At 42.0% G+C, this 23399-nt stretch overlaps 4 protein-coding genes across 8 annotated transcripts; 1 reads left to right on the plus strand and 3 right to left on the minus strand.

The window, feature by feature from the left end:
- Positions 1 to 24: 24 nt before the first annotated feature.
- Positions 25 to 5256, minus strand: rsph10b (radial spoke head 10 homolog B). 3 transcript variants are annotated; one of them, XM_047609985.1, is made up of 18 exons: positions 5003 to 5256; positions 4831 to 4906; positions 4488 to 4556; positions 4087 to 4260; positions 3916 to 4001; positions 3725 to 3845; positions 3447 to 3623; positions 3236 to 3338; positions 3038 to 3153; positions 2761 to 2950; positions 2552 to 2660; positions 2055 to 2134; positions 1706 to 1854; positions 1420 to 1521; positions 1148 to 1330; positions 874 to 949; positions 519 to 757; positions 25 to 180 (listed from the first exon to the last, which is right to left on the minus strand). In XM_047609985.1, exons 1-18 carry the CDS (start codon positions 5152 to 5154, stop codon positions 163 to 165), a joined length of 2220 nt encoding a protein of 739 aa, XP_047465941.1. In that variant the 5' UTR covers positions 5155 to 5256; the 3' UTR covers positions 25 to 162. The 3 variants fall into 3 exon arrangements, with proteins under 3 accessions (XP_047465941.1, XP_047465940.1, XP_047465942.1); XM_047609984.1 differs by having other exon boundaries at positions 519 to 772; XM_047609986.1 differs by lacking the exon at positions 4831 to 4906 and having other exon boundaries at positions 519 to 772.
- Positions 5257 to 5393: 137 nt separating this feature from the next.
- On the minus strand, positions 5394 to 10854 carry pms2 (PMS1 homolog 2, mismatch repair system component). Its single transcript, XM_047609156.1, has 15 exons — positions 10521 to 10854; positions 10130 to 10272; positions 9945 to 10031; positions 9757 to 9859; positions 9489 to 9672; positions 9215 to 9382; positions 8968 to 9065; positions 8790 to 8889; positions 8623 to 8707; positions 8378 to 8530; positions 7402 to 8260; positions 6940 to 7107; positions 6706 to 6806; positions 6446 to 6615; positions 5394 to 5762 (listed from the first exon to the last, which is right to left on the minus strand). The coding sequence occupies exons 1-15, from the start codon at positions 10532 to 10534 to the stop codon at positions 5619 to 5621; spliced, it is 2577 nt and encodes an 858-aa protein (XP_047465112.1). The 5' UTR covers positions 10535 to 10854; the 3' UTR covers positions 5394 to 5618.
- Positions 10855 to 11028: 174 nt separating this feature from the next.
- eif2ak1 (eukaryotic translation initiation factor 2-alpha kinase 1) lies at positions 11029 to 23371 on the plus strand. Of its 2 annotated transcripts, none has more exons than XM_047609157.1 (15): positions 11029 to 11575; positions 14785 to 14952; positions 15100 to 15236; positions 15439 to 15479; positions 15884 to 15983; positions 16075 to 16155; positions 16250 to 16343; positions 16434 to 16482; positions 16896 to 17277; positions 18473 to 18575; positions 18758 to 18864; positions 22137 to 22251; positions 22359 to 22438; positions 22564 to 22797; positions 23048 to 23371. In XM_047609157.1, exons 1-15 carry the CDS (start codon positions 11404 to 11406, stop codon positions 23171 to 23173), a joined length of 1989 nt encoding a protein of 662 aa, XP_047465113.1. In that variant the 5' UTR covers positions 11029 to 11403; the 3' UTR covers positions 23174 to 23371. The 2 variants fall into 2 exon arrangements, with proteins under 2 accessions (XP_047465113.1, XP_047465114.1); XM_047609158.1 differs by lacking the exon at positions 11029 to 11575 and adding an exon at positions 14083 to 14635.
- Positions 18858 to 22048, minus strand: LOC125022477 (ankyrin repeat domain-containing protein 61-like). 2 transcript variants are annotated; one of them, XM_047609160.1, is made up of 5 exons: positions 21004 to 22048; positions 20673 to 20767; positions 20031 to 20202; positions 19648 to 19845; positions 18858 to 19502 (listed from the first exon to the last, which is right to left on the minus strand). In XM_047609160.1, the coding sequence occupies exons 1-5, from the start codon at positions 21160 to 21162 to the stop codon at positions 18903 to 18905; spliced, it is 1224 nt and encodes a 407-aa protein (XP_047465116.1). In that variant the 5' UTR covers positions 21163 to 22048; the 3' UTR covers positions 18858 to 18902. The 2 variants fall into 2 exon arrangements, with proteins under 2 accessions (XP_047465116.1, XP_047465115.1); XM_047609159.1 differs by having other exon boundaries at positions 19648 to 19848; positions 21004 to 22045.
- Positions 23372 to 23399: the final 28 nt, after the last annotated feature.

Consider the following 23399-nt stretch of genomic DNA (forward strand, 5'->3'; position numbering starts at 1 on the left):
TCATAAATAATGAGTGAACTGACACTGACTTACTGACTGTATTTGAAAAAGAACAAATTTTACACTGCATTGATTGTACAAATATAGAAGAGTTAGTTTCATCCTGTTTTCAACAAGTTTCTTGGATGCTTCTGTCACTGCATCTTGTGTCCTTCATCTGCTTCACAATGTCCCTTTAACCTGCAACACAACCAGAACAACACTGAGCACTGCATGAAAATACTCGAGTAAAATGTAAGGGAGCAGTAGAGTGATTTGCAAGAAGACTGTCCAAAACTACAACTGGAATGAAACCCACAAGAAAGAAAAACAGTAGTTGCCATCTGGCTTTAATTTTCAATACAAAGTTTAATTGATAATAATTTGTATCTTTCGCCTCAAATCATTTCTATTTATGTCAAGTCACAGTTTACAATGTTCTAAAATATACTAGATACTGGTATATTCATTTACTGGTTCCCTTTATAAAGGTTTGTTCTGACCCAACAGAAACAAGTAAATCTTGGCTACAAGTTTACCATTTCCTGGGCCTTAGCCACAGTGATGTGTCTTTGACCCCCCGCCACCAGGGGGGGCTTCTCTTCATTCATCTTTCTGGTCACTAACTGGTGATGGTCATATGCTGGGAAAAGAAAATGATTAAAGAACTGATGGACTGTCTGGATCCTCTGTTCCAGATCCAGGTCCTGGTCTTTTCTGGCCTCCGTGTCACTGGTTTCCACACATGTTCCTTCACCTCTGAGCTCTTCTGTGTGTTCTAGAGGAAACACAACTGGTTCATAAAGAGTCAGGGCACATTTTTTAGGATCAGAGTACTGAATTAAATAACTCTTTACTTTCTGAACATAGACTACATTTGAAATGAGGTCAAACCTGCAGATTGCGGTGTCTCACTTATTTCAGTCTTGACGTGTTGACTCCCCACATCCTGATCAGTGGAAGTCCCCGTCTGTGTTAACACATGATGTTGATGCTAAAGAGTTACACTCCATGCCACTAGTTAAAAGCATATTTCATTAGTATCAATGGCAATAATGGATTTGTTTTAATAATCTCACATTAAGTTATGCATATGATCTACACGATGATCATGTGAAATAATTGCATAGGTGCAGAACGTCATAGCAAGTTTGAGAAAATATCTGACCGATGGGGATGAGCTGTCTGTCGTCTGCATTATTTCCTCCCTGGCTCCTGCCTCAGGTAAATCCATCCTGGCCTCAGGGTCAGAACCAGACTGGGGCCGGTCCTCCCCGAGGGCTTCAGAAACCTGCTGACACTTAACTTCTGCACAACCCAGAAGTACCTCGAAAAACTCCAGGAACGTAATCTGCAGCAGAAAGAGTGGGATGACAACAGGGCACTGGAAAACAATGGAAAATAATAGGTCATTTTATTGTGTAAACTCTCCAGGCAGACCTCCAGATCCACACAGGAGGACGGGTTGTTGTCACAGTTCTCTGCATTAGCGATCTCCAATAGCCTCAGAGTGGTCAACTTATGGTCCAGTAGATGTAGATCCTAGCAAGGGTTGCAAAACATTAATCAACACAATGTCTTAGCAGGAAGTAATTCATTCATCCGATGGCCCTTTTAAAGATCTTCCCTCCAGCTTTCTGGTTCTGTTGTAGATTTGTTCCATTTATTTTTGTGCTCAGTACGAAAAATTAACCAGAACCAGATGATACCCATGATACAACAGTACCTTGAACATCCACAGCAGATGTAGGCAGGTCATGGTCTGGTCATCTCGACGTGGTGCGTTGTCCCTGCAGTACGCCTGATATACTTCCCAGCACCTCTTCCTGTAGCTCATAGCCTTCACTGCAAACTCAGGCTGCCTGAACAGGAGGCCTGGATCGACACGGCTGTAGTTATTACGCTAAGTGTGGAACCTCATCAGTTTCTGTGGCTATGTCATATCTAAACCTCCAGACAAGGAGACTATAACTGGCTATTTTACTTTTTATTTTTAACAATATTTTGCACAAAATATTATTAAGTAACTCGTTTTTCCTCATGACACATGCACTTGCAGTGACGAGAGCGAGCACCTTTTACATTCTTTGCATTTGGGAGGATGTCATCAGTCATCAGTTTGGTTAAGCAGGCTGCCAGAAGGTCTTTTTGTGACCTGCAAAGAGACATAATGTTTCTTGTACAGTTTTTAAATTCATTTTCTTCAAGTGAAAAAAATATATTTATTATTATTTTCTCACGTATTGGCACTGATAAACCAGAGCATTAAAACCACCAACCAGTTAAGCAGTGATGATGTCATTACGATGTAATGTTCTTCTGGGAAACCTCAGAACAGGTCCTGGCATTTATATAAATTTACACCACTGGAACATTGCACCCATTTTCCCTGCTTCTAATACTTAAACTCTGCCTCTTGGCGCCTAATAAATCCCACCCACTGAAAGGTGCTAAGATAATGAGATGATCAGGGCCATTCACCTGACCCGTAGTAAGGTGTTAATAATATTATTGCTGGCAGGTTAAGCAGCTCATACATCTTCTGGTGATTATATCTGTTCTGAATCCTTACACCATGACGTTACTGTAGATGTGGTAGGCCACGATCACCAGGTAGCTGAGGAGTTGCTGAAACAGGAAAGTAGTGACGGGAGAGTGAACCTCAGCTGAGTTTTCATCCTCTGAAGCACACACACAAAATGAAAAGCATTATAGTGTCAATCTATAGAAATTTGAATCTTTGTCCCATCCTGTATGAGAAGTGAATTATTATTATTATACCTCTGATGAAATGGTCTATCTGTGTCAGGGTAATTCCGCGGTGGTGGATGTTACAGTCTTTGAGCAGGCGCCAGAACTGCATGCGGGACAGCAGGAAGGTGTTGTCTGAAGAATGGGCCCGGCCGAGGCGACTATAGAAACTGTATATCGACTTCAGCTCCATGTCCTGCCTCAGCACCACAAACTCCACCTGCAGCCGCAGCAACCGAGACAAGAACACACGTGGAAACAAGGGGAGGAAAAAGAATCACGAGTTCAGCTTGCGATGAGACCTGACCTGTTTGCGCTCAGTGTCACGCTTTCTCTCGGGGATTTTGTCCAGAAGGCAATCGATGTTCAGAGCCATGTGAGGTCCAAGCACAGGTAAGCCAGTTTCTGATAAAGGAAATGTACCTGTAGCGAGATACAAACCGCAACACTGAAACAGAGGAAGCATTTTGTTTTTATATGCTTACAAATGCTGTTGTGTTTTTACCGAGAGGAGTGGGAGTTCGCTTTTCATTCGAGTTGGCTGTCATCATCTGATCGTCCACGAATTTTCCTTCAAACACGCGCCCGTCCGTGAAAGTGAATTTGCCCTTCAAACCACATATTAGAAAAAGATTCCTGCGTTACGTTGAAAGGTGGCAAAATGGTTCATCAGAATGCAACAGGTGCAAACATTCTCTGCTGCGTCACTGATTAACCTGCCCCTCTTTCTTATTGTTCTTCCATTCTCCTTCGTAGATGGCACCGCCGGCGTAGTAAAAGGTTCCCAGTCCGTGCCTCTGACCCCGACTGAAATCCCCCTTGTACTGATTGCTCTGGGAATACTGGGACTCATCCGCTCGCCTCAAGGTCCACACGTATGTGCCTTGCCCGTGCTGCCGGGGAACAGAGCTCACGTGATTAACAGCAAAGAGAAAACAAAGCTTAAAATTACTGCTGCATCGTGTTTGAGATCATACACAGTGCGCTTTCATACCTGGGCTCCATCGCGCCATTTCCCAACATACTCCTGCCCCAGGTTTGGCCACTTCATCGTGCCCTCTCCATGTCTCAGGTTGTTCCTCCACTCACCAGAGTAAATGTCACCAGAAGGGTAGCTGCAGAGGAACAGATCTTAACTCTGGGCTACAGGCTACAGATCTGAATGTGCATCTACTCCATACATACCATCTAACTCCCCACCCCTCTCTCTTGTTCATCACCCAGTCTCCTTTGTACCAGGACGTCTTTTCCACATTATAATACACTGTGCCCTTGTACAGACAAAACCAATTAAAAATAAGCCATGAAATAATAATGAAAACAACTATACTTGTTAAAAAAAAAGACTGATCATACCTTTCCATGCCTCTTGTCATGATGCCACTGTCCGCTGTAGGTCACGCCGTTAATGGCACTTTTGTAGGTTCCCGTGCCGTGTCGTATACCATTGTAGACTTCCCCCCTATAAGAGCTACCATCTGACCAGGTGTATGTGCCCTGGCCCATGGGAATGTTGCGCACAAATTCTCCCTGTTGGATTAAAAAAAAAAAAATTGTAAATGCACATAAAATTTTGTTGAGAGCATCTATTCCCCCTATGAAACATTACTTTATTATATTTTACTGTGCTCAGGTACATGTCATTCTTTCTGTATGTGGGATGCATGTCGTGGATATCAGTAAAACACTTCCTAATAGAGGCTGAATAAAGTTTAAGGCAGTTACAGTCACCATATTATAACATTACTGTACCCCACCTCATATTTAAGTCCAGTTGCAAGTGTGAAGACACCAGGTCCATCCATGAGTCCTTCGGAAAACATTCCCTTCACCACACACACAGTAGTGACATATTAGTTTCATAATTTTAGGTATTTTATAAAGCATTCGAAGAAATGTCTAAATGTCATATATATGTATAAAAGAAATAAATGTGTATTCTGGACGTCTCCATTCCGAAATCTAAAAGTTAGCATGACTACTAAGGTTTTAGCCTGTGGCGTGAATGATTAATTTTGGCATTAAATTACCCAATTACTACATAGAAAAAGTAGAATGTCCTCTTTGTAAATGGCTTTCGGTTGTTTTTAACAGTTGTACCTTATACACGTGGCCTCCTTCAAAACAAGCAACACCTTCTCCATGAAACTGCCCTTCATTGGTTTCTCCTTCGTATCTTACAGAGAGACGCCACATTTATTTGACAGGGCATTGGAAATTCCCGCGTTACCACTTTTTAAAGATATTTATTAATGCTGTGAGTAGTATTTACCTTTGTATAATTAAGACCAGAAATGGAGGAAGTACATAGAAGCCATCCTTCTCGGGCTGCTCATTACTCGGTTCAGCTAAAGCTGAACTACTTAAACTTGGACTGCAGGTCGACAACTTTTTAGTTTTTCTTTCCTCCGACATGTTTAGCATATCTGTAAGTCCAGGCGTCTTCCTGTTTCCCAATTTTTAATCGCTGTCTCCTTCTCCTCCTTGTGCTTTATCAATTTGTCGCTGTGCGCACAAGCCAGCAGTAGAAGAGTCGCCATGGTAACGGCGAAGGACAACTACAACTACGGCAACGCGAGCAGATCAAAAAGCGCACTAGACTTGGCTTCATTATACATGAAAGTAAACACTCATAAAAAACACACGAAAGATAAATAAATAAATGCTGTGAAAAATACATTTTATTACAAAATTACTTTAACCCACTACTAAAAAAATAAAAATGTGACACAAAATCTCAATAAAATCAGAACATATCAGTAAGATCTAGAAAAACATTCAAAAACAGTCAAAACTAGGAATTTGAACCATAAAATGTACTGTATTAGTATCACCACACCAACAAAGGTGATGTTTTACAGAATTACAAGCAAGACTCTCAGACAGGGTCAGTCCTGTGAGATGATGTCCAGGTTGGCGAGGTGTCTCATGGTGGGCCTGCCGTGAGGACAGTTCCACGGATGCTCGATTTCCCCCATGTGAACCACGAGCTTCTTCATCTCACTGACGCTCAGAGCAGTGCCAATCATCACCTGAGGGACGACAGGGCAAAAACTATTTAGAATATATATGTTGCAAATAACAAAATGTGGGTACATTTCAAGAACATTTTCTAAAGTTATTTGAGATCTGTATGTGCCTAATTTTGTCAACAAAATCAACAGTAATGCAATGACAATTTATATAGCACACACTACAACATTGTAACACATTAACGTACCTGACTGAATTAGATTCACAGTGCAAGGAATTGGAAAATGTATCTGTGTGAAATGCTGCTTTGTACAATGGTTTGCAGCAATGTAAAGTATAAATGATTTACTGAGAGGATCATGAACCTCTATACACTCAGTGATGTAATCCTGTAGGAGAGCCAGTTGTCCGTGTCAAATTACGTCCACTAAACTTGCTCAGATGGTTATTTTAAATAACTGACAGCATTATGGAAAGGATCCTTACAGAGAGAGTGCTTCTTGTTTGCACAAATCAAAATGGCGCTTTACTCTGCAAAGCTTTCCTGGGCTAGCTTACAAGCACAGGGACATTTGAAGTTGTGTGTTGTTGCGCTACAAATGGAAGGCAGCACGTCAAAACAACAGTTTCAAGAGGCCTGCTGCAATAAATGGAAAATTTCCGAAGTTATCCTTTAACTCCAAAAGTACACAATCAGTGTGAGTAAACACTTGGAAGCGAGCTGTAACTGCTATGTACTCACAGACTTCCGGCAAGCTCTGGAGGCAAACATCTGCCTCACCCTGGACGGTCGGCACATGACCCCCGGGCTGTCACTCAACATGAAGATCAGCTCTTCAATGTCAGCCGGCCCAAATGTCCAGTTCTTACTGGTGGGAAGTGATACTAGCTTAACTCTCTCCATCACCTGAGCTGCAGTCACAAGGCAAATGTTGGTTTGGAATCATCGAAATGGGAAATAACTTGTATGTAAAGTCATATTTAATGGTTACATTGTCATACCTTCATCATCAATTAGAAACTCAAAGCCATTCTTTCTGAAAATCTCAATGTTCTCCATCAGTACATTCTCACTGATAGCAGTGAGGTGGAGTTTCTGTGGGCTGCAGACATAAAGGACAAAAAACACAAGACCATTTAACAGTAAAGAAGGACACGAATTCCATAAAAAAAAAAAAAAATGACTAAGCAGTTCAAAATAGGTTTGATACGTTATATATAGATTTAGATTCTCACACAATGAGTTTCTGTCCTTGGAGCACGGTGTGCTGCTGCAGCATCTCAAAGTTGTATTTCTCATCCGTGGCATGTTGATCAATCATGAAGATGTCCGTCTTGAGTTTGGTGATAATGAAGCCCAGGTTAAACTGACCGATGATCTCCATTTCCTTAAACATTTCTTTACTGCGAAGAAGAAAGGTCATATACGATTTTGTCTGGGAAGATTCTTAGTCATCCAGGTCATGGTATATTTAAATAACAAAGCTAAAGCAAAGGTAACTGAACTTCCTTGAGTATTCGTGAAAATGTTTCACCACTTATCCAAGTAAGTTCTAAATGCCTGGGGTTAGGGTCTTATTGGGAACATCTCTGGGCAGTGCACAGTTGTCTTTATGTTAAATTTGTTCTTGAATTTCCTGTTTTGAATATTAACGCTAATATGTTGAGTCAGCTACAGTCACAGGAGAAAAATCCTACCTGATTTCTTTCTTGAGCTCTTCCTCTGCACTTTGGTTTTCTCCAGGGTTGATCTTGGCTCTGAAGCGTCGGTAGCATAGCTCCATGCTATCCCTCTCTTTCTGCCTATCTTGCAACCTTCTAATCTTCTCCGTCAGCTCTTGCAAAGAGAACTGGAGGGACATCGCCCTCTTCTGTCGGTGGACTGGGGCATCCACCACAGGAGAAGAATCCTCCGAACTGTTTGAAAAAGCGTTGGATATTTGTTCCAAGGGGAAATGTGGAGTCTCTATCCTGGGTCTCTTAGCCTCTGGGCTTTCAGCAGAGACCTCATTAGAAGTGAACGCTTCAGCTTGTAACTCCGGGTCTTCAGAAACAGTGCAAACATTTTCTGATGCATCTTCACCTGTTTCATTTTTCACACTCGTTACGTCAATCACCGCTTCAGGAGAGTTGAACTCCAGTCCAGAACACTGACCATCCGGTGTTGCCACAGTGAGATCGCAGCTGGATCCATTGCTGTTCTTTTCAGAATCAGCATCACTGCAAGACATCCTTCCATACCTAAACCCATCTAACACAGATCTTCCCCCTTTAGCTGGTTCTCTAGTTGACTTCAAAGGAGATTTTACACTTGGGCTGCATGCTGAAGGTTTGACAGAACCCTTAAAAAAAGACTGCAGAGTCTTTTGTGATGGGCCACAGCTGGATGCTTTGCCCATACTTGACTTGTTCCCAAAATTGGAGCTGTTATGATTTGAAAAAGCAGCTTTCAGGCCAGACAGGTTTATAGATGTCTTTGGAGTAACTGTTTGGACGTCCTCTCCGGGGTCTGGCTTGATCTCATTAGACAAAATGACTCTTTCAGAAGATGCTGCATCTAAACACAACCGCAAACAGTTATTTTTAAAATCTCTCAGTTATGTAATTCCACTATAATATCAATACACACAGGTCTCAACTGCTGATATGAAAGCTAAATGCAAAGATCACTTACTGGTGCTGGCTGTAGGTGTATAGTTCAAGCTGATCTTATTTACGCCAGCCTCATACATAGTGATAAGAGAGGTCTTTAGAACAGCCAGCAGGAGTTTCTCCTCCTGTAGGAAAATCTGCCGTTTGTCTGGGGTTACGTTCACATCCACACACTCTGAAAACACAACACAAAAACACTCACATAGAACCGAAAGATCAAGTGTGCTTGAGAAATAAGGTCAGTTTGATTTCTGGGGATCGTCTCACCTGAGGCAACAGCTATGTTCAAGGCAACAAATGGATACTGATGTCTGTTGTACATGTGATAAACTTCATTCACAAGCTTGGTTACCTGCGAGGTGGGAATGACAAGAGGTTAATGTGAAAATGTGAACACACACATTTTCTAAATTAATCCAATCAGCATGGACTACCTTTAGGGGGTCACACGGTCGATTGTTAATAAAAAAGAACTGCCTGTCTGTCGAGCTTCTTCCAACGCCATGGTCACCCCGAGACACAAACCCTGTGATGCTGCCAATGAAGACATTTTACATTTTAAAAAGCGTTTAGAGAAGTCTTATAAGACTTAAATGAAATGGTGCCACTCACGTAAAAAGCTGTTTGGGTAGATCTGCTACCTTGAGTCCGTATTCATCTATGATATTCTCTGTAGGAGATATTTGCTGGAAAGAAAGAAGACTCTGTAGCTGTGGGACAAACAGCAAAATATTTAATCACCAAACAAATTTTATTTTAAAAATCAAGCAACTGCAATGGCATGGTTTTTAATTGGCATATCCTCATATTATACATATTTGCCTAGAAAATAAAACAACAAAAATGTGAAACCAATAACCTGCTTTGGTCCAAATATGGCCCCAATGTTGTCTCTCATACACTGACTGCCGCTGGTGCTGAGGACTGTGCTGCGCTTTCCCTGCCCGTTCTGGTTGGAGCAGGTAATACGCACTCCTGTAGAGATGATACAGTAGGACTGCAGCACATGCATCATTTTTGCATACTCCTGCAAAACACAACAAGTACATATTCAATTATGTTCATCTATTATTATATAGAGCCTAGGGCTAAAACATGCAGAACAAAGGAAAAAAAATATATTAATATCTGACCTTCTTAATATTGCGCTGGAACTCCTTGTGTCTAACAGGTAGGGTGTAGAAGAGCTGCTGCAGGCTGACTGTGGTGCCCTGCTGCCGGGGATGAGGTACCTTCTGCACTAGGTGGCCTTTGTGGTCAAACACCAGCTTGGTGCCCACCTGGCTGGACTCATGGCATGTTATCACACTCAGGTCACTGCAGCAAGAAGTCAGAGGTTTATTATATTTCTATAAAATTAAGTTTATGTTCATAATCGAGGTGTCAAATGAAGAGTTTTACCTCAGAGCACATAAAGAGCTTAGGGCCTCCCCTCTGAAGCCAAATGTTTCCACGTGAATGAGATCGGAGAAATCCCTTATCTTTGACGTGTGGTGTTTCAGTGCTGTGGGACACAGAGGAAACGTGACTTACCCATAAGAATCAGACAGGCTTTGTTAAATGTGCAGCTACTCGTAACTGACACTTACTCAGTCCTTCAAAGTTAGCCTCCTCTACACCTTTGCCATTGTCTGACACCTCCAGCTGTTCGGCTCCACACTCCTTCAGCTTGACATCTGGAGGAGAAGTAAACATAAAGATTGTTTTCCTCACAGTCCATTACAATTTTTAAAAAAAAAGACATAGGAAGGGTGAGCAACACATCTGTCCTCACCAACGTTTGTGGCTCCTGCATCAATGCTGTTCTCCACCAGCTCTTTGACAGCGGTGGCCAAGGTCAGCACCACTTGTCCTGAGCAGATCTGATGCACTGAGTGTTTATCAATAGCCCTGATGGCGACAGCAGGCTCAGAGGTGCTGAAAAGAAAACCAAAACTCAGTGAGATTGATGGCTTAATTTAGACTGCAGGTTTAACTATGTGCATCTATTACAAAGTGAAAAGTGCACTTAAGCTTGACTTAAAGAAATATATTGGAAGAATTGTAGCAAACTGCTTTACACTAACTCTATAAAAAGAGTGACAGCAATATGATAGACTTTTATAAAGATTGCCATTTTGTAGAGAAAACCTTAAGTTCAAAACATTTTCTTTTAAATACCTTACCAAGCATCAGACATCTTGAAGAGATGGTGTTTTTTTTTTATTTGGCTTGATATCCGTCCCTGTCTGAAACACTGAAGGGAGGAGACGCACTGCTATTAGCTCGTCATTGAAAAATGTTGCTAATTTGGTTTTACAGAGGAAGAATCTGCACCTGGAACAGAACAGAGATCAGGTTGTAAACACAGAAGTGAGGCTGGTGTCCCGCGCGGTGTGCGCAGTGGGTTCGCGAGCGTCACTCGTGCGCATAATTGCGCATCTTACTATTAAAGACTTGGAAAACAGTGATATAAAATACCCCAAGCGACTGAAGAAGAATGCGACCTTAAACGAGAAATACGAAAAATAAGACCGGTAATAGGGGAAAAAAGACAACAGTACAGGTAACAAATGTTTTCAATACGGTTGCCTCAAACTTTGTAGAGTTTCATCACCAAACACCGGAATCTCTGAGGCCTTAGGACGCATGCGCGATCATTTAATATCGTTAATACCCGATAAAAGACTTTTTGCGGAAGGGTTATTCTCGTTGTTTATATTTACATATTGGCATTTGTATTAAAACACAGCGTACGTTAATATTTGATAGTAATGTTTATTCCGTGTAGTCTAAACTAAACCATACACGTACATTGTCAGATGGTCCCTGACCATATGCTGCTGTAGCAGAATCGTGGCTGGTCGTTGACATGGCGGACCGTGTGGGACTTAGGGGAGAGGTTTCCTTTTTTCTCCCAATGTAAATACTGACAAGTCGGGATTTAGCGATGAATTTGCCGCATCTCGCGGCGGATATGGGGTAGCGCTTGTGAACTGGGAAGCGGGTTTTTTTTTTTAAGATGAAATAACTATATCATTTTGTCAAGTCATCGTTCCCAAACTAAAAATGTACAGTTCAACATCCGACACCGGGCTCCTGCGTGCTGAAGAATGTTCTGGCAGCGGCAGCAACGTTTTGCTCAGCCACAACCTTAAACCCATCAGCAGACAGCAGGTAGAGAATAACTTCAGCCTGTTAAGTTTGGCAAGCGAGGAGGACGATGACGTCCAGTTTGACAGTAAGCTGCTTTCTACTTTTACTTCATTTACAAAGCTGCCAAACGTGACCCGTTTACACAGTCCTTTCAGGGAAGACATTGATAGCACGGTAATAGTTTTTAGTGTGGGTTACTGAGAGTGTAAATGGGTATTGCTAATTTTATACTGTAACAGGGACGTAGGTAAGAAGTTGGAGGCCATGTGAAGGACAGCGTGACTCTAAGCCCCCCCTCATCCTTAAAGGTGCAGTGACGTGTCCATCACTACTGTGGTTTTGAAAACCCGTCATGGTGACAGTCTTAATATGGATTTCATCAGCAGGGAAATGTTTAAGTTTTCACCAAGGAAAGTGTCTGCCATGCTGGTCTTCATCAGTAGAACAAATGCTAAATGCTAGAATTGTAATCTATAACAAGTTGTAGATTGCTCAGCATCTAAATCTGTAAATTAAATAACACGCTTACTTGCAACTTATTGCCTTCAGCATCATAAGGATTGATTATTATGTAAAAACACACGTGCAAACACAGATGCTGGATTAATAATTCACAATCCCAAAATTAGATTGCATGGACACACCAAACTGACATCAAAGAAGGAGATATGACCCCACATCTTTTGTGTCTGGTCCTGAAATTTGCATTTGAACACAATGGAAAAACTACAGCCTACAGCCAGCTAGCCCATATGCTCTTCCTAGAAAGTTGACTGTGGAAAGATTTGCCTATTTGAATGTTCACATTAGATAACAGCCACCTCTGTGCCCAACCTTGTTTTGTTTTCTTTTGTCACTTTCATAATTTCTCTTGTTGTGTGCTGGTTAACTTAGCTGTATAGCCAATCGGAAAGATTTCTCTCACTGAATCGTTGACTGTTAATATGGTGGAGCGCATCAATACAAATTGTGTTGACTGAGGTTTTTATTGATGGATATAATTACATGATATCCATTCTGATAAACTGCCAGCTATGTGTTGTTGTGTAGAACAAGCTTTAGTTCACTAATATGAGCAAGTGTGTTGAAACTGTACCGAGTCTTATTAAGCCAAGAGATCACCTTTTGTTTTGTTCAGTCCTGCTCACCATTACTGGCACCCCTTCATTTTTTAACCTCTACAATATCTTCAGAAATAAATGGAAATGTACCAAATTTATACCATCAGGATCTTTTCATTGGAGTTCCAAAGTAATTTAACAAAGAAAATTGTTTCTTCAACTAACATATTGTTATTTCAAAGAAGAAACAGGAAAAACGGCATGTGCAGCAATAATGGCACCCCTCTTAAATATTTGGTTGCACACCCTTTGGCAGTGATGACAGCCTCCAAACGTTTCTTGTAGCCATCTATAAGCTTGCAAGCCTAAACCTGCAAGCTATAAGTTTGCAGGTTTCTTTTCCCCAATGGCAGATTTCGGCTCACACTAAAGATTTTCAATCGGGTTGAGATCAGGACTCATTGCTGGCCATTTTAAAACAGTCCATTTGTTCCTCTTCAGCCAGTCCTGCATGCTTTTGGATATGTGCTTTGGGTCTTTGTCTTGCTGGAGGACCCATGATCTTTGACTCAAACCAAATTTTCTTACACTGGGTAGGACATTTCGCTCTGAAATCTCTTGATAATTCTCTGATTTCATGAGTTGTGATACGGTCAAGGCCTCCAGTACCAGATGCAGCAAAGCAGCCCCACAGCATTATGGATACTCCCCCATGCCTAACTGTTGGTAGGGGGTTCTTTTCCATGTAGGCTTCATTGCACCGTCTGTAAACAAACTATTGGTGTGCATTGCCAAAAATCTATATTTTTGTTTCATCTGTCCACAGAACATTTTCCTAGAAGGATTGTGGTTTGTCCAGGGACTCTTTGGTAGATTAGTCATTCCTTTTTATGTCTTTTCCTCAGCAATGGTGTCTTCCTTGTCCATGAATCCCTGTTTGGTTTAGTGTGCGGCATATGGTACTTGTTGAAACCATGACCCCAGACTGTTCCAGGTTGGCCTTCAGGTCTGTGGATGTTTGACGAAGTCTTCCCTCATCAATGTTTCTCTTCCCCCCACGTTCAGGGAGGTTCTTGACAGTTCCACGCTTGGCAAACTTCTTAATAACATTACGCACTGTTGAAACCGGGATACCAAGGTCTTTGGAGATGGCCTTATACCCTTTGGAGGTCGTCTGTTTGCTAATTATCGCGCTTCTGATGTCCTCAGACACCTCCTTTGTCTTCCTTCAACACGGGAGTCATCATTCATTGTCTAATTCATGTCACATGGGCACAGACAATTTATCACAGGTGATTCTCATTTGTGATTTACCACAGGTGAGTCACAATGTGTTTCCATACTGATTTACAGCACAAGGTGCCAATACCAGTGACACATCAAGCTTTAAGTTTTTCAATTTTTTCCTCCCGTTTTTTTAAATTGTTGTTTATCTTTTGCATCCAACACGAGTTCTCTATAGAAAAGAAATGTTTCGTATGATTCATTTTTTTTCAGAAGATATTCCACATTATGTATTAAACTGCATGGGTGCCAATAATGGTGAGCAGGGTTGTATGGAAGGTCAAGTTCTGTTGTCAATCCTGAGAGGATTGAAACAAGATTTGTATTTTCATTTGCACATGTGCATTTACACCCTCTAATACAGTTAATATCTCATCTGAAAATGACGAGATATGGTGAAACCACCAGCCTGAACATACATTAACTACATTTCAACTGTTACTACTACTAGACATTTGCTCCATGTTTCACAATTTATGTGAGTTTTAGTCCTGACTTCCCTTTCCGCACATCCTGTGAAATGACGAAATGAGAGTAAAGAATGAGAAGACAACAGCTTGGTCCCGTGGTCATAAGGTGGAGGGTGCGGATGTACACTGGACATGGCAGATAAGCAGATTACTGCTGTGCACGCCCCCTTATGTAAAAACAAGATGAGTTCATATTTTTTTGTTCGAGAAGTTTAACGGGATAATCAGTAGCTCTGAGTGTTTAATATCGCAACCAACGGATTTTTGTACAGAAAATGGACCTAGGAGAAAAAAACATTGTTGAAATGATAGCCAAAGTTATTGAAGAAGGTAAGGCGGCAAGGAAATATTCTCTCATCTGAACCATTTTTGTGCAACAAAATTAAATTCGGCTTCTTTTAGCGGAGGAGGGAAAAAATAAACACAACAGTAACAACAACTGCTTCTTCTTTTTAATTTTTAATTTTTGTATGTATCAGCTTCAGACACGGATGACAACCGTGAGGTGCTTATGGCTGGTAGGCATTATCCATCCATACAAGAGTTTGCCTCAGCCATCCCCAACCACCTCCTCCTGGGTTCTCTGCTGGAGCACCTGTGCTTCGTCTACGAGAGCAATCCAGCTCGCTCGCGTATGCTGTTTAAAGGTATTTACCGACCTGTTCTTTTGAAAATTGACCTCCAATGCAAAATAACGTCAGTACCGTACGTGATCAGCATCGCTATGCCTACATCAGGCACGGTGAAAACGATAATTCATTCAAGTTCAAATGTTTTTGTTGCTCGTCTGACAGTCATTGGCCAGCGTTTAGCTGCTATGAACCTCCTCTCACCTTTGGCCATAAGTGATGAATTCAGCACCGTGAGGCTCCAGCACAACAGAGCCTTCACCGAGCTGCTTAACGCCACCAGCTCCTCACTGCATCCACAGGTAACTGCACATATTACATATCACCAAGTACATAGGCATGGTGACTGTTGTAGTGGACATGCTGTCAGTTTTAATGTTGGATTTAATGGACTGTAGAAGCATTTTAACATTTCCTGAACCAAACTATGTGAAATTTTTAAATGAGGCTGTTAATTACTTATCCAGTGTATTGTATCAATGTGACCATTGTCTTATTTTGCAGGGTCAACATTTGGGAACAAATACACACAATTCTACTCTAAGGTAGTGTACCCAGTTTGCTTTTTGATATTTGCTGCATTTCCATTACACCCATGAATGCGCAAAACCCAAATATCGCAAAAATAAAAATGGTTATGAAAATTGAAAAAACCTCTGAGATATCGCAGAGATGACACAGGGGGTCATGTGACCAGTTCATTTGAAGTCCATCTTACTCAAAGTGACGTCTTGCGTGACGAGAATTATGAAATATCACGAGACGAGACTTTAAGAGGGATACAGCTCCTTTGCAGAATCCCTTTCATTGGAAACTCATACAAACCCCATATGTACTATATCGAAATTTTAGAAATATCACTTTTACTTTGCGAAAAACTGTAATGGAAACGCAGCTACTGTGTTGCTTCCGAAGAATATTTAATCACGCTGTCTTTACCGTCCCACAGACCCAAGGAGGGACTGTTTCAAGCACAGACGTCCCGGTATCTCAGTGAGTTTGAGGAAGTCTGCAGGCTTGGAAAGGGTTCTTACGGAAATGTTTTTAAGGTATTTTGCTCCGTTGTACTGTTTCTGCTCTGCTCTGAACCAAACTCTTCTGAGGGACAGACATTGATTTTATCTTTTCATCGTTTTCAAGGTTTTGAACAAACTGGACGGTCAGTATTACGCCGTGAAGAAAATTCTCATCAAAAATGTCTCAAAGGAAGACTGTATGAAAGTGAGCAATCTGCACTTTACTGATCTGTCAATCCTTTTCATGCTCAAATACCAGACACCAACAGCAACTAAAGTGATTGTTTGGTTTGCTCCAGGTCCTCAGGGAAGTCAAAGTGTTGTCCAGCCTTCAACATGTAAATGTCGTGGGTTATCACACTGCATGGATGGAGCACGTTCAGCCGGCCACGCGTAAGTGTTTAACTGCTGTCCTCTAACATGTTTTCTCGCGTGGTGTTTTGAATGATCGCGAGAAAAGCTTTGTGTGTAAACTTGTTGCAGATCCTGGGTCCCTCCTGCCTGCACTGGAGGGTCCTGGACAACACGAGAGGTGAGATTTGTGCCATTAATTAATCTGTTGCATTTTTTAATGTCTTTTTCTGACATGATGTGAAACGAGGGATTAAAACATTAAAAAATGAATCGACATATTAACGTGTAATGGAATTAATTTTGTTAATGAGCAGTGTTATTTATTAGGTTTGTTGATAATAGATTGATTTTTACTTTTACAACTTTTTATTAACTACTGTTAGGTCAATTAATGTAAATTAATAGTCATAATGTTGAGCATTAGAAGTGGGTAAACATTTATGCCAGGTAATAAAAGTAACATTTCTGGTTCTGTAGAAGGCGAATGACAAAAATCAAATACAGTTTCCTCTACGTTTTATATTTTAAGGCACGGACACGCTGTAGGTTTGATCAAAAACACTAAACCTATCTCACCTCTTTCATTGCCAGCTCCGACGAGAGCCTTGACGGCAGCAGCGTCGGCTCCTCCGTAGTTTTTCAAAGCCACAGCGGAGCGCCGACAGAAGCTGCTCCGAGTGCCAAATTACCACCAAGAGAGACTCAGCCTGTGAAAGCCTTAGTTCCGGCCAAGGAGGGCCAGGTGGTGTGTCCGAAGACCATGCGCCGCATTCCAGAGAACTACGTCCCCTGTGTCTTTCTGGGACAGCGAGGTCCCGTTCAGAGCTCCAAGTGTCCCGCCATGGGCTGGGACAGTTCGGCGCTGTTGGAGGAGGAGTCCAGCAGGAGTAGCAACGAACTGAACAACAACTCCTGCGTTGACAAGGAGCGGCAGCAGTGGGCTGACAAACGAAAAACGAAGCCTTCTAAAGAGGTAAGTGGTTAAAGGAGCTTGATAAAGAGTTCTCTGTAATTTCCTGGTCATGGGCAGTAAACTTAGACTTAGACGTCGACTTATGGTGCGTTCAGTTTACCTCGGAGTTCAGAGGTTGGCACTGAGAATGAAGTCACACCTGAGTTATCGGTGGAAAACTGGACGACCGTGTCCATGAAAGCTCTTGCCTTGTCCGAATATAACTTGGTGGAAACTTGATGTGTTCCATATTTAAATTGTCAGAGTGCGTTTTTTAGAAAAAGAATCTTGATATAACAAATTTTGCTATAATATTGCTATATTGCTATGCTATAATGTTAAACTAAATTTAGGCCACTGAAGTCACACAAACTGTAAATCGAACAGATAACTAATTAACTACTAATTAATTATTTATAGTGATGAAATCTACAAGACCAGACGAGGCAGAAATTTATAAGAATATTCAAACGTTTTAATTGTTTCATTTAAATAGTTTGCTCTGTTTTGGTTTTCACAGGCTATTGTTTTTAGACATTGTAGTTTCCATATAACACTTGAAGAACTTAAATGACACTGTAACACCATATCGACATATGTATGTCGACATTGGTACTGTCTGTACCACTGATTTAATCCAACAAAGACTAATCAGAAGTGCTAATAAACAGAACATTACAGAAGCTTCTGCTTACTGTTTACACACGAGGCGGCCATCTTGGTAACTCAACTCGGGGGAGTAGGAAGTCCATTGAAATTATTTGGGCACAGTAGCTGCACAGTTGCACATAAAAGTAACGCTTTTAGAGTCCCAAAGCCGGCACAGACGTACGGCGGTCCGTATGAACGCAGGTCCCCGAATCACTTCTCATGACACACTCCCTCTGGGTCCCATCAAGCGCACACAGTCCATCCATCCTGCTGCCAAAGACCTCACGTGAGGTTCCCCATGAATACAGGCGGCACCAGAAAATAAAAAACCCGAAATAAACGGCACAAAAAAACAAAAACAACCAAAAACCACATTCATTTGTTCAAGGCACAGAAAAACAAGCACAAGGCAGACATAAAAAAACAACCAATAACACAATAAGAAGAACCAAAAAAGGTAAACATCATGGAGCTACTGGCACGACGCAGCCACTCTTTCAGGCTCATTTAAATAGAAAATATATAAATATATTCTCTGTATCTCCTTTGTTCTTTGTATCTCCAGGTCCATTTCCACCTGATGCTCTACATCCAGATGCAGCTGTGTGAACGCTCGCTGAAGGACTGGATCTCTGAGAGGAACGCCAAACCCAAAGAACAAGCCTCAGGTTGTAATTGTAACGCAGGATTATTTTGTTCCAGTGTAAATTACATTTCTATAATCTATATTTCTATATACATTTCTGTATTTTTACTTAAAAAATTGATGCTAATGACTCATTTCACATGTGTTCTGAGATATCCATTTTTAAAAATAATAAATAAATAAATTGTGCGTTTGCATTTTCAGGTCCTTATGACTGCGTAGACACTGAACACACGCTGAGCCTGCTACGACACATACTTGAAGGGGTGGACTACATTCACTCCAATGGGATTATGCACCGAGACCTGAAGGTAAGGGTGCTAACTTTCATTAATGATACTTGCACATGTCAGACACTCTCTTCTCCATCTGTCACAAAGGAGATGTTGTATATATTCTCCCAGTGGTTGAGGACAAAGTCATACAGCCTCGTAGGCAGGACCTCTCTCAGTTCCCCCGCTTTGCCTTCGACGTGCCTCAGATAAATGTGACTCTTGCAAATATCCTGAAGTCGTTTTGGCTGCTCGGTGAGTTTCAGTAGTTGGTCCCTCTCTTTGAAGAAGCACGGCAGCGTCAGGGTGGAGGGCAGGTGGCCGCTCCGGTTGTGGATGGTGAGCGGCGAGGTCAGGTTGAGGAGTTTCACCAGCAGGGAGCCGTTCTTTAAATTGGCCCTGCGGTTCAGGAACAGGAACAGGCAGCTCTCCCCCGCGTGGCTCAGTTTGTTGATGTCGGCTCCGTACCTCAGCAGCAGGTCCACCAGCTGCGCGTTGCCCATGCTGCACGCCTCCTGCAAAGGCGTCATTCCAGCCGCGTTGGCTATGTTGGGCTCCGCCCCCCGCTCGGTCAACTCTGTGATGCAGCTGATGTCGTCCTCTAGGATCCTGGTGGTCTTCATGGCCACTGCCCCGACAGCTAGGTGCAGAGGAGTGTTTCCAGACTGCTGCGACCTCTTAAAAAAAAAGAACCCGCATTTCAGTGTGAATGAGCTAAACAAAATCACAGGTATTTTTACTGCCCCGTGAAACCAATAACAAAGCCTGAAAACATAAGCTGGAGTTCGTTTGATGCGAAGGATTTGAGGCCAGAATACAAACCATGTTAACGTCCGCCCCCTGCCGTATCAGGCTGACGATGATATCCTTACGGAGAACTCCGGCAGCCATGTGTAGGGCGGTCATCCCGCTGCAGCTCACAGCGTTCACGTTGGCACCGTAGCTGGACAGAATCTGGATGGCAGAGAGAGCGTTGTGGCGTACTGACATGTGGAGAGGCGTCTGCTGACTTTTTCCCTCCTGCTAAAGAGGAACCACAAAAAAAACACACATTAGTTAAGCAGTTTTATATTTGTGGTTTTTACACCTTTTAAACACGGGGATTGAAGAGACACTACTACAACTACTACTACTACTAGATGCAAATTGTGTTTGTTTAAGTTCACATAGGGTGAAAAGAAGTGAGATATGGAAGAAGTCACAACCTCTGCATTGACGTTAGCACCGTGCTCACAGAGGAGACGTAAACAGGCCTCTGCCTGTCTGCGCATGCCAATCATAACTGTGTGAAACTTGGATTGAGGATCAGCCAGGGAGGGCGGGATGCTCTGCCAGCAACTTATCAGCAAGTGTAGAGGGGTCTGACCAAATCGATCCCTGTGGAGGAGGTAGAGAAGGTGAAAGCAGGGAAATGGAGAACTGACTGCTTTTTAGTCGTGATTAAAGGAACCTTTTACTGTTACTGTTTAAATGGAAATGTGAAGACGTTATAACTGAAATTTGTTCCTATCGCTCTGCCGGCCAAAATTAACACAATTGCTGAGATTACATACTAGTCTTTTACCTCTTTTATTGTTCTATTTGTTTATTTATTTTTTGAGTGGACCTCCACGTTGCTACTGTTTGTTTACTTCACCAACAGTAAGATAAGAAGTCAGGAGTTGACACTGAGCAGGAGTCCTCCGGTTGATGGTCAGCAGACCACTCAGAAAGCTAACAAAGGCTCAATTGTGCGTTTTACCCTTGTACAACAGACATCACAAAAAAGCTCAGGATAAGGCGTGATGTCAGCGTGGATATGACCCCTAATGTACGTGAATGTGATGTATCGTCGTGTTTGTCCAGACCTCATTTCAGTGTCCATCCCTGCTGAGAGCAGACTCTGCACGCTCTTTAGTCTCCTGTAAGAGACAGCCAGATGGAGGGGAAGTGTAGCAACGCCCTACGGCAAAACATGTGAAGACAAGACAAAATGTAATTTCAGTTGCATGATGTGTTGGTGCATATGCACTTGGTGGTATTTAGTCATGAACTTTCGTCTGCTTATTGTTATGGGGTTTTTTTGTTTGTTACTTTTATCTAAATAATCGGACAAGTCTATAATTTTGTTGAGATTAGTTAGTTGAGTCTTTTCTTACAAGTTAGTTGTGAAAAAATTGGTAGCATTGATGCCTTTACCTTCCATGGAGATTCTCCCGATGGGCCGCCTTGTATCTCACTGACAAAGTTGCTCCAGTACTTCTTCAGCAGGTCTGTTAAGCGTCCCAAATCTTCATCGATAATCGCGGAGTAAAATTCGTTCTTACACACCTTGAAGTGGTTACCTTTCGTGTCCATATCTTCTTTGCGTTCCTTCAACGTGACCAGGCATCGTAGTTTGACAGCTTTCTGTGTTCAGTCTGCCTGGAGGTGTGTGATGTTTGAATCTGGTTGGTCAGGTTTTTTAATGCAACCGTACATTTCTCAGAGGAGTGTCTGTTATTATGGCACTCACCTCCTCTTCTCTATTTTTGGTGTTTTCAGCGGCCGCTTCTGTTTTTGGTGGTTGGTTTTCGAGGCGTGGCCTCGCGTAGGCTTGAGCGTTAGGTGTCTCACTTTGATGTACAGCCTTCCTGTCACAACTGATAACTTCTTGCCGCACGTGGGGCCCAAATGGGGTTATGAAGCTGCTACTAGTTTGCTAAAACTAAAAAGTTTTGAGCTGACTGAAAGTAAAAACAAAACACAAATTGAAACTATATTGTATGCGTGGACACCTGGAGCAAATGTTTATTAAGTCTGTGTCTCGGTTGCCTTCATAAAATTTAATTCTGAAATAAAACTGAAACTAAAACAAAAAAAAAACTATTCAAACCAACCAACCCACTGGAAACAGAATCAACGTAGAATGAACTGAAAACAAAACTTGAAGACAACATTAAAACTAACGAACAAGTGCCAGACTATCAAGAGACACTTTGAGGAACTGAACCGGTTGCACTGGTTGCGTTTATGTCCCTGCGGTGTTTCAGTTTTAGGAAAGCAGAACAATTGTTGCACTATAGGAACCTGCTTCTTTAATTTGGAGGCAGGAAATGATTTGACATGAGTTGTTCCTGTGTTCTACTATAAAAAGGCTGAGTCATCTCTCCATAGTAAAGTTGCTTCATACAGTTTGTGCATGACACTTGTATAGTAACTATCTTCGAGTTGGAAGCCAAATCATATTTAGTCCATCTAATATTGATATTGATTTCTGCGCTGTTGCATGCATCTCATGTACCCTTAGTCCTGTAATGAACGACATGTAATGGCATTGTTTGTTTCCACAGCCAAGGAACATTTTCCTTCATGGTCATGACTGCCATGTTCGTATCGGGGACTTTGGTTTGGCCTGCAGGGATATGATAGTGGAAAGCCATAAAAGCGCCTCCTCTGCTGACAGTGGTAACAGTGCCCTCCTTGTCTTGGTGTTTTTGTAACATGCTGTGTCCTACAATCACCAATAGATGGCGCCATTTGCTTCGAGGTGACATGTCTTGTGTATTTTGCAGATTCCGCTCATACTTCAGGTGTGGGGACGTTTGTGTATGCTGCACCGGAACAGCTGAAAGGCTCCTACTATAATTCAAAGGTAAACACGCTGATAGTACAACAAGTTCGTCATTATTGATTTGTTTATTCACACACATTTTTATCATTTCGTCATCAAACATTACAATCCACATACGTGCATGAGTATTGCTATTGCTCTTCCAGTCAGACATGTACAGCATCGGAGTTCTGGCTCTTGAGCTGTTCCAACCCTTTGGGACGGAGATGGAGCGGGTCCGAACGCTTGGAGACCTGAGAGAAGGGAAGATCCCAGACTCCTTCTGCCAAAAATGGACAGTTCTGACCAAGTACATCATGCGTCTGACGAGTAAAGAGCCCAGTGTTCGTCCCACAGCCAGCCAGTTTCTACAGAGTGAACTCTTCTGCAGTAAAGACAAGGTATTTTGGATTTGCTCCATTTAGCTCTAAGTAAAAAGAATGTGGGATTATTGATCTAAATTAGACAAAGTTTTAAAACAAATATCGATTCCATTTGACATTATAAACCATCAGCGCCTTCCGTTTTACTATTGTTGTCACTGTCATTGTGGTGTCCAATTACAAAGTGCTCTCTGTCGGCTTCAGTAACACTTAATTTCACTAAATGCAGTGAAGTCAAACTAGTTTTAAGAATGTCTCTCCCCATCAGGTCATCCACGGATTGCAGACGAGGGTTCAAGCGCAGGAGGAAGAGATTATGCAGCTGAGGAGGCAGATCAGCCGGCTTCAGAGCTCACAAGTCACAGTTCACTTCTCTGAGCTGGACGACACTTGAGCTTCAAACATCTCAACAGACTGTCAAACGTTATTTATTCAATCACTGCTGTACTTTGTTGTTCTGATTTGGTACAGATGATAGAGTGTGTGGGTGTGTGTGTGTGTGTGTGTGAGCATTTAAGTGTGTGTTGCACACCTGGATATAGGAGTGCAGTATTTTTCTTCTTGCAACTGTTAAATAAAACTTTTTATCTGATATATGTGGTGGCATTTGTAATAATATG

Source organism: Mugil cephalus, chromosome 16, assembly GCF_022458985.1.
Source record: "Mugil cephalus isolate CIBA_MC_2020 chromosome 16, CIBA_Mcephalus_1.1, whole genome shotgun sequence".
NCBI lineage: Eukaryota > Metazoa > Chordata > Actinopteri > Mugiliformes > Mugilidae > Mugil > Mugil cephalus.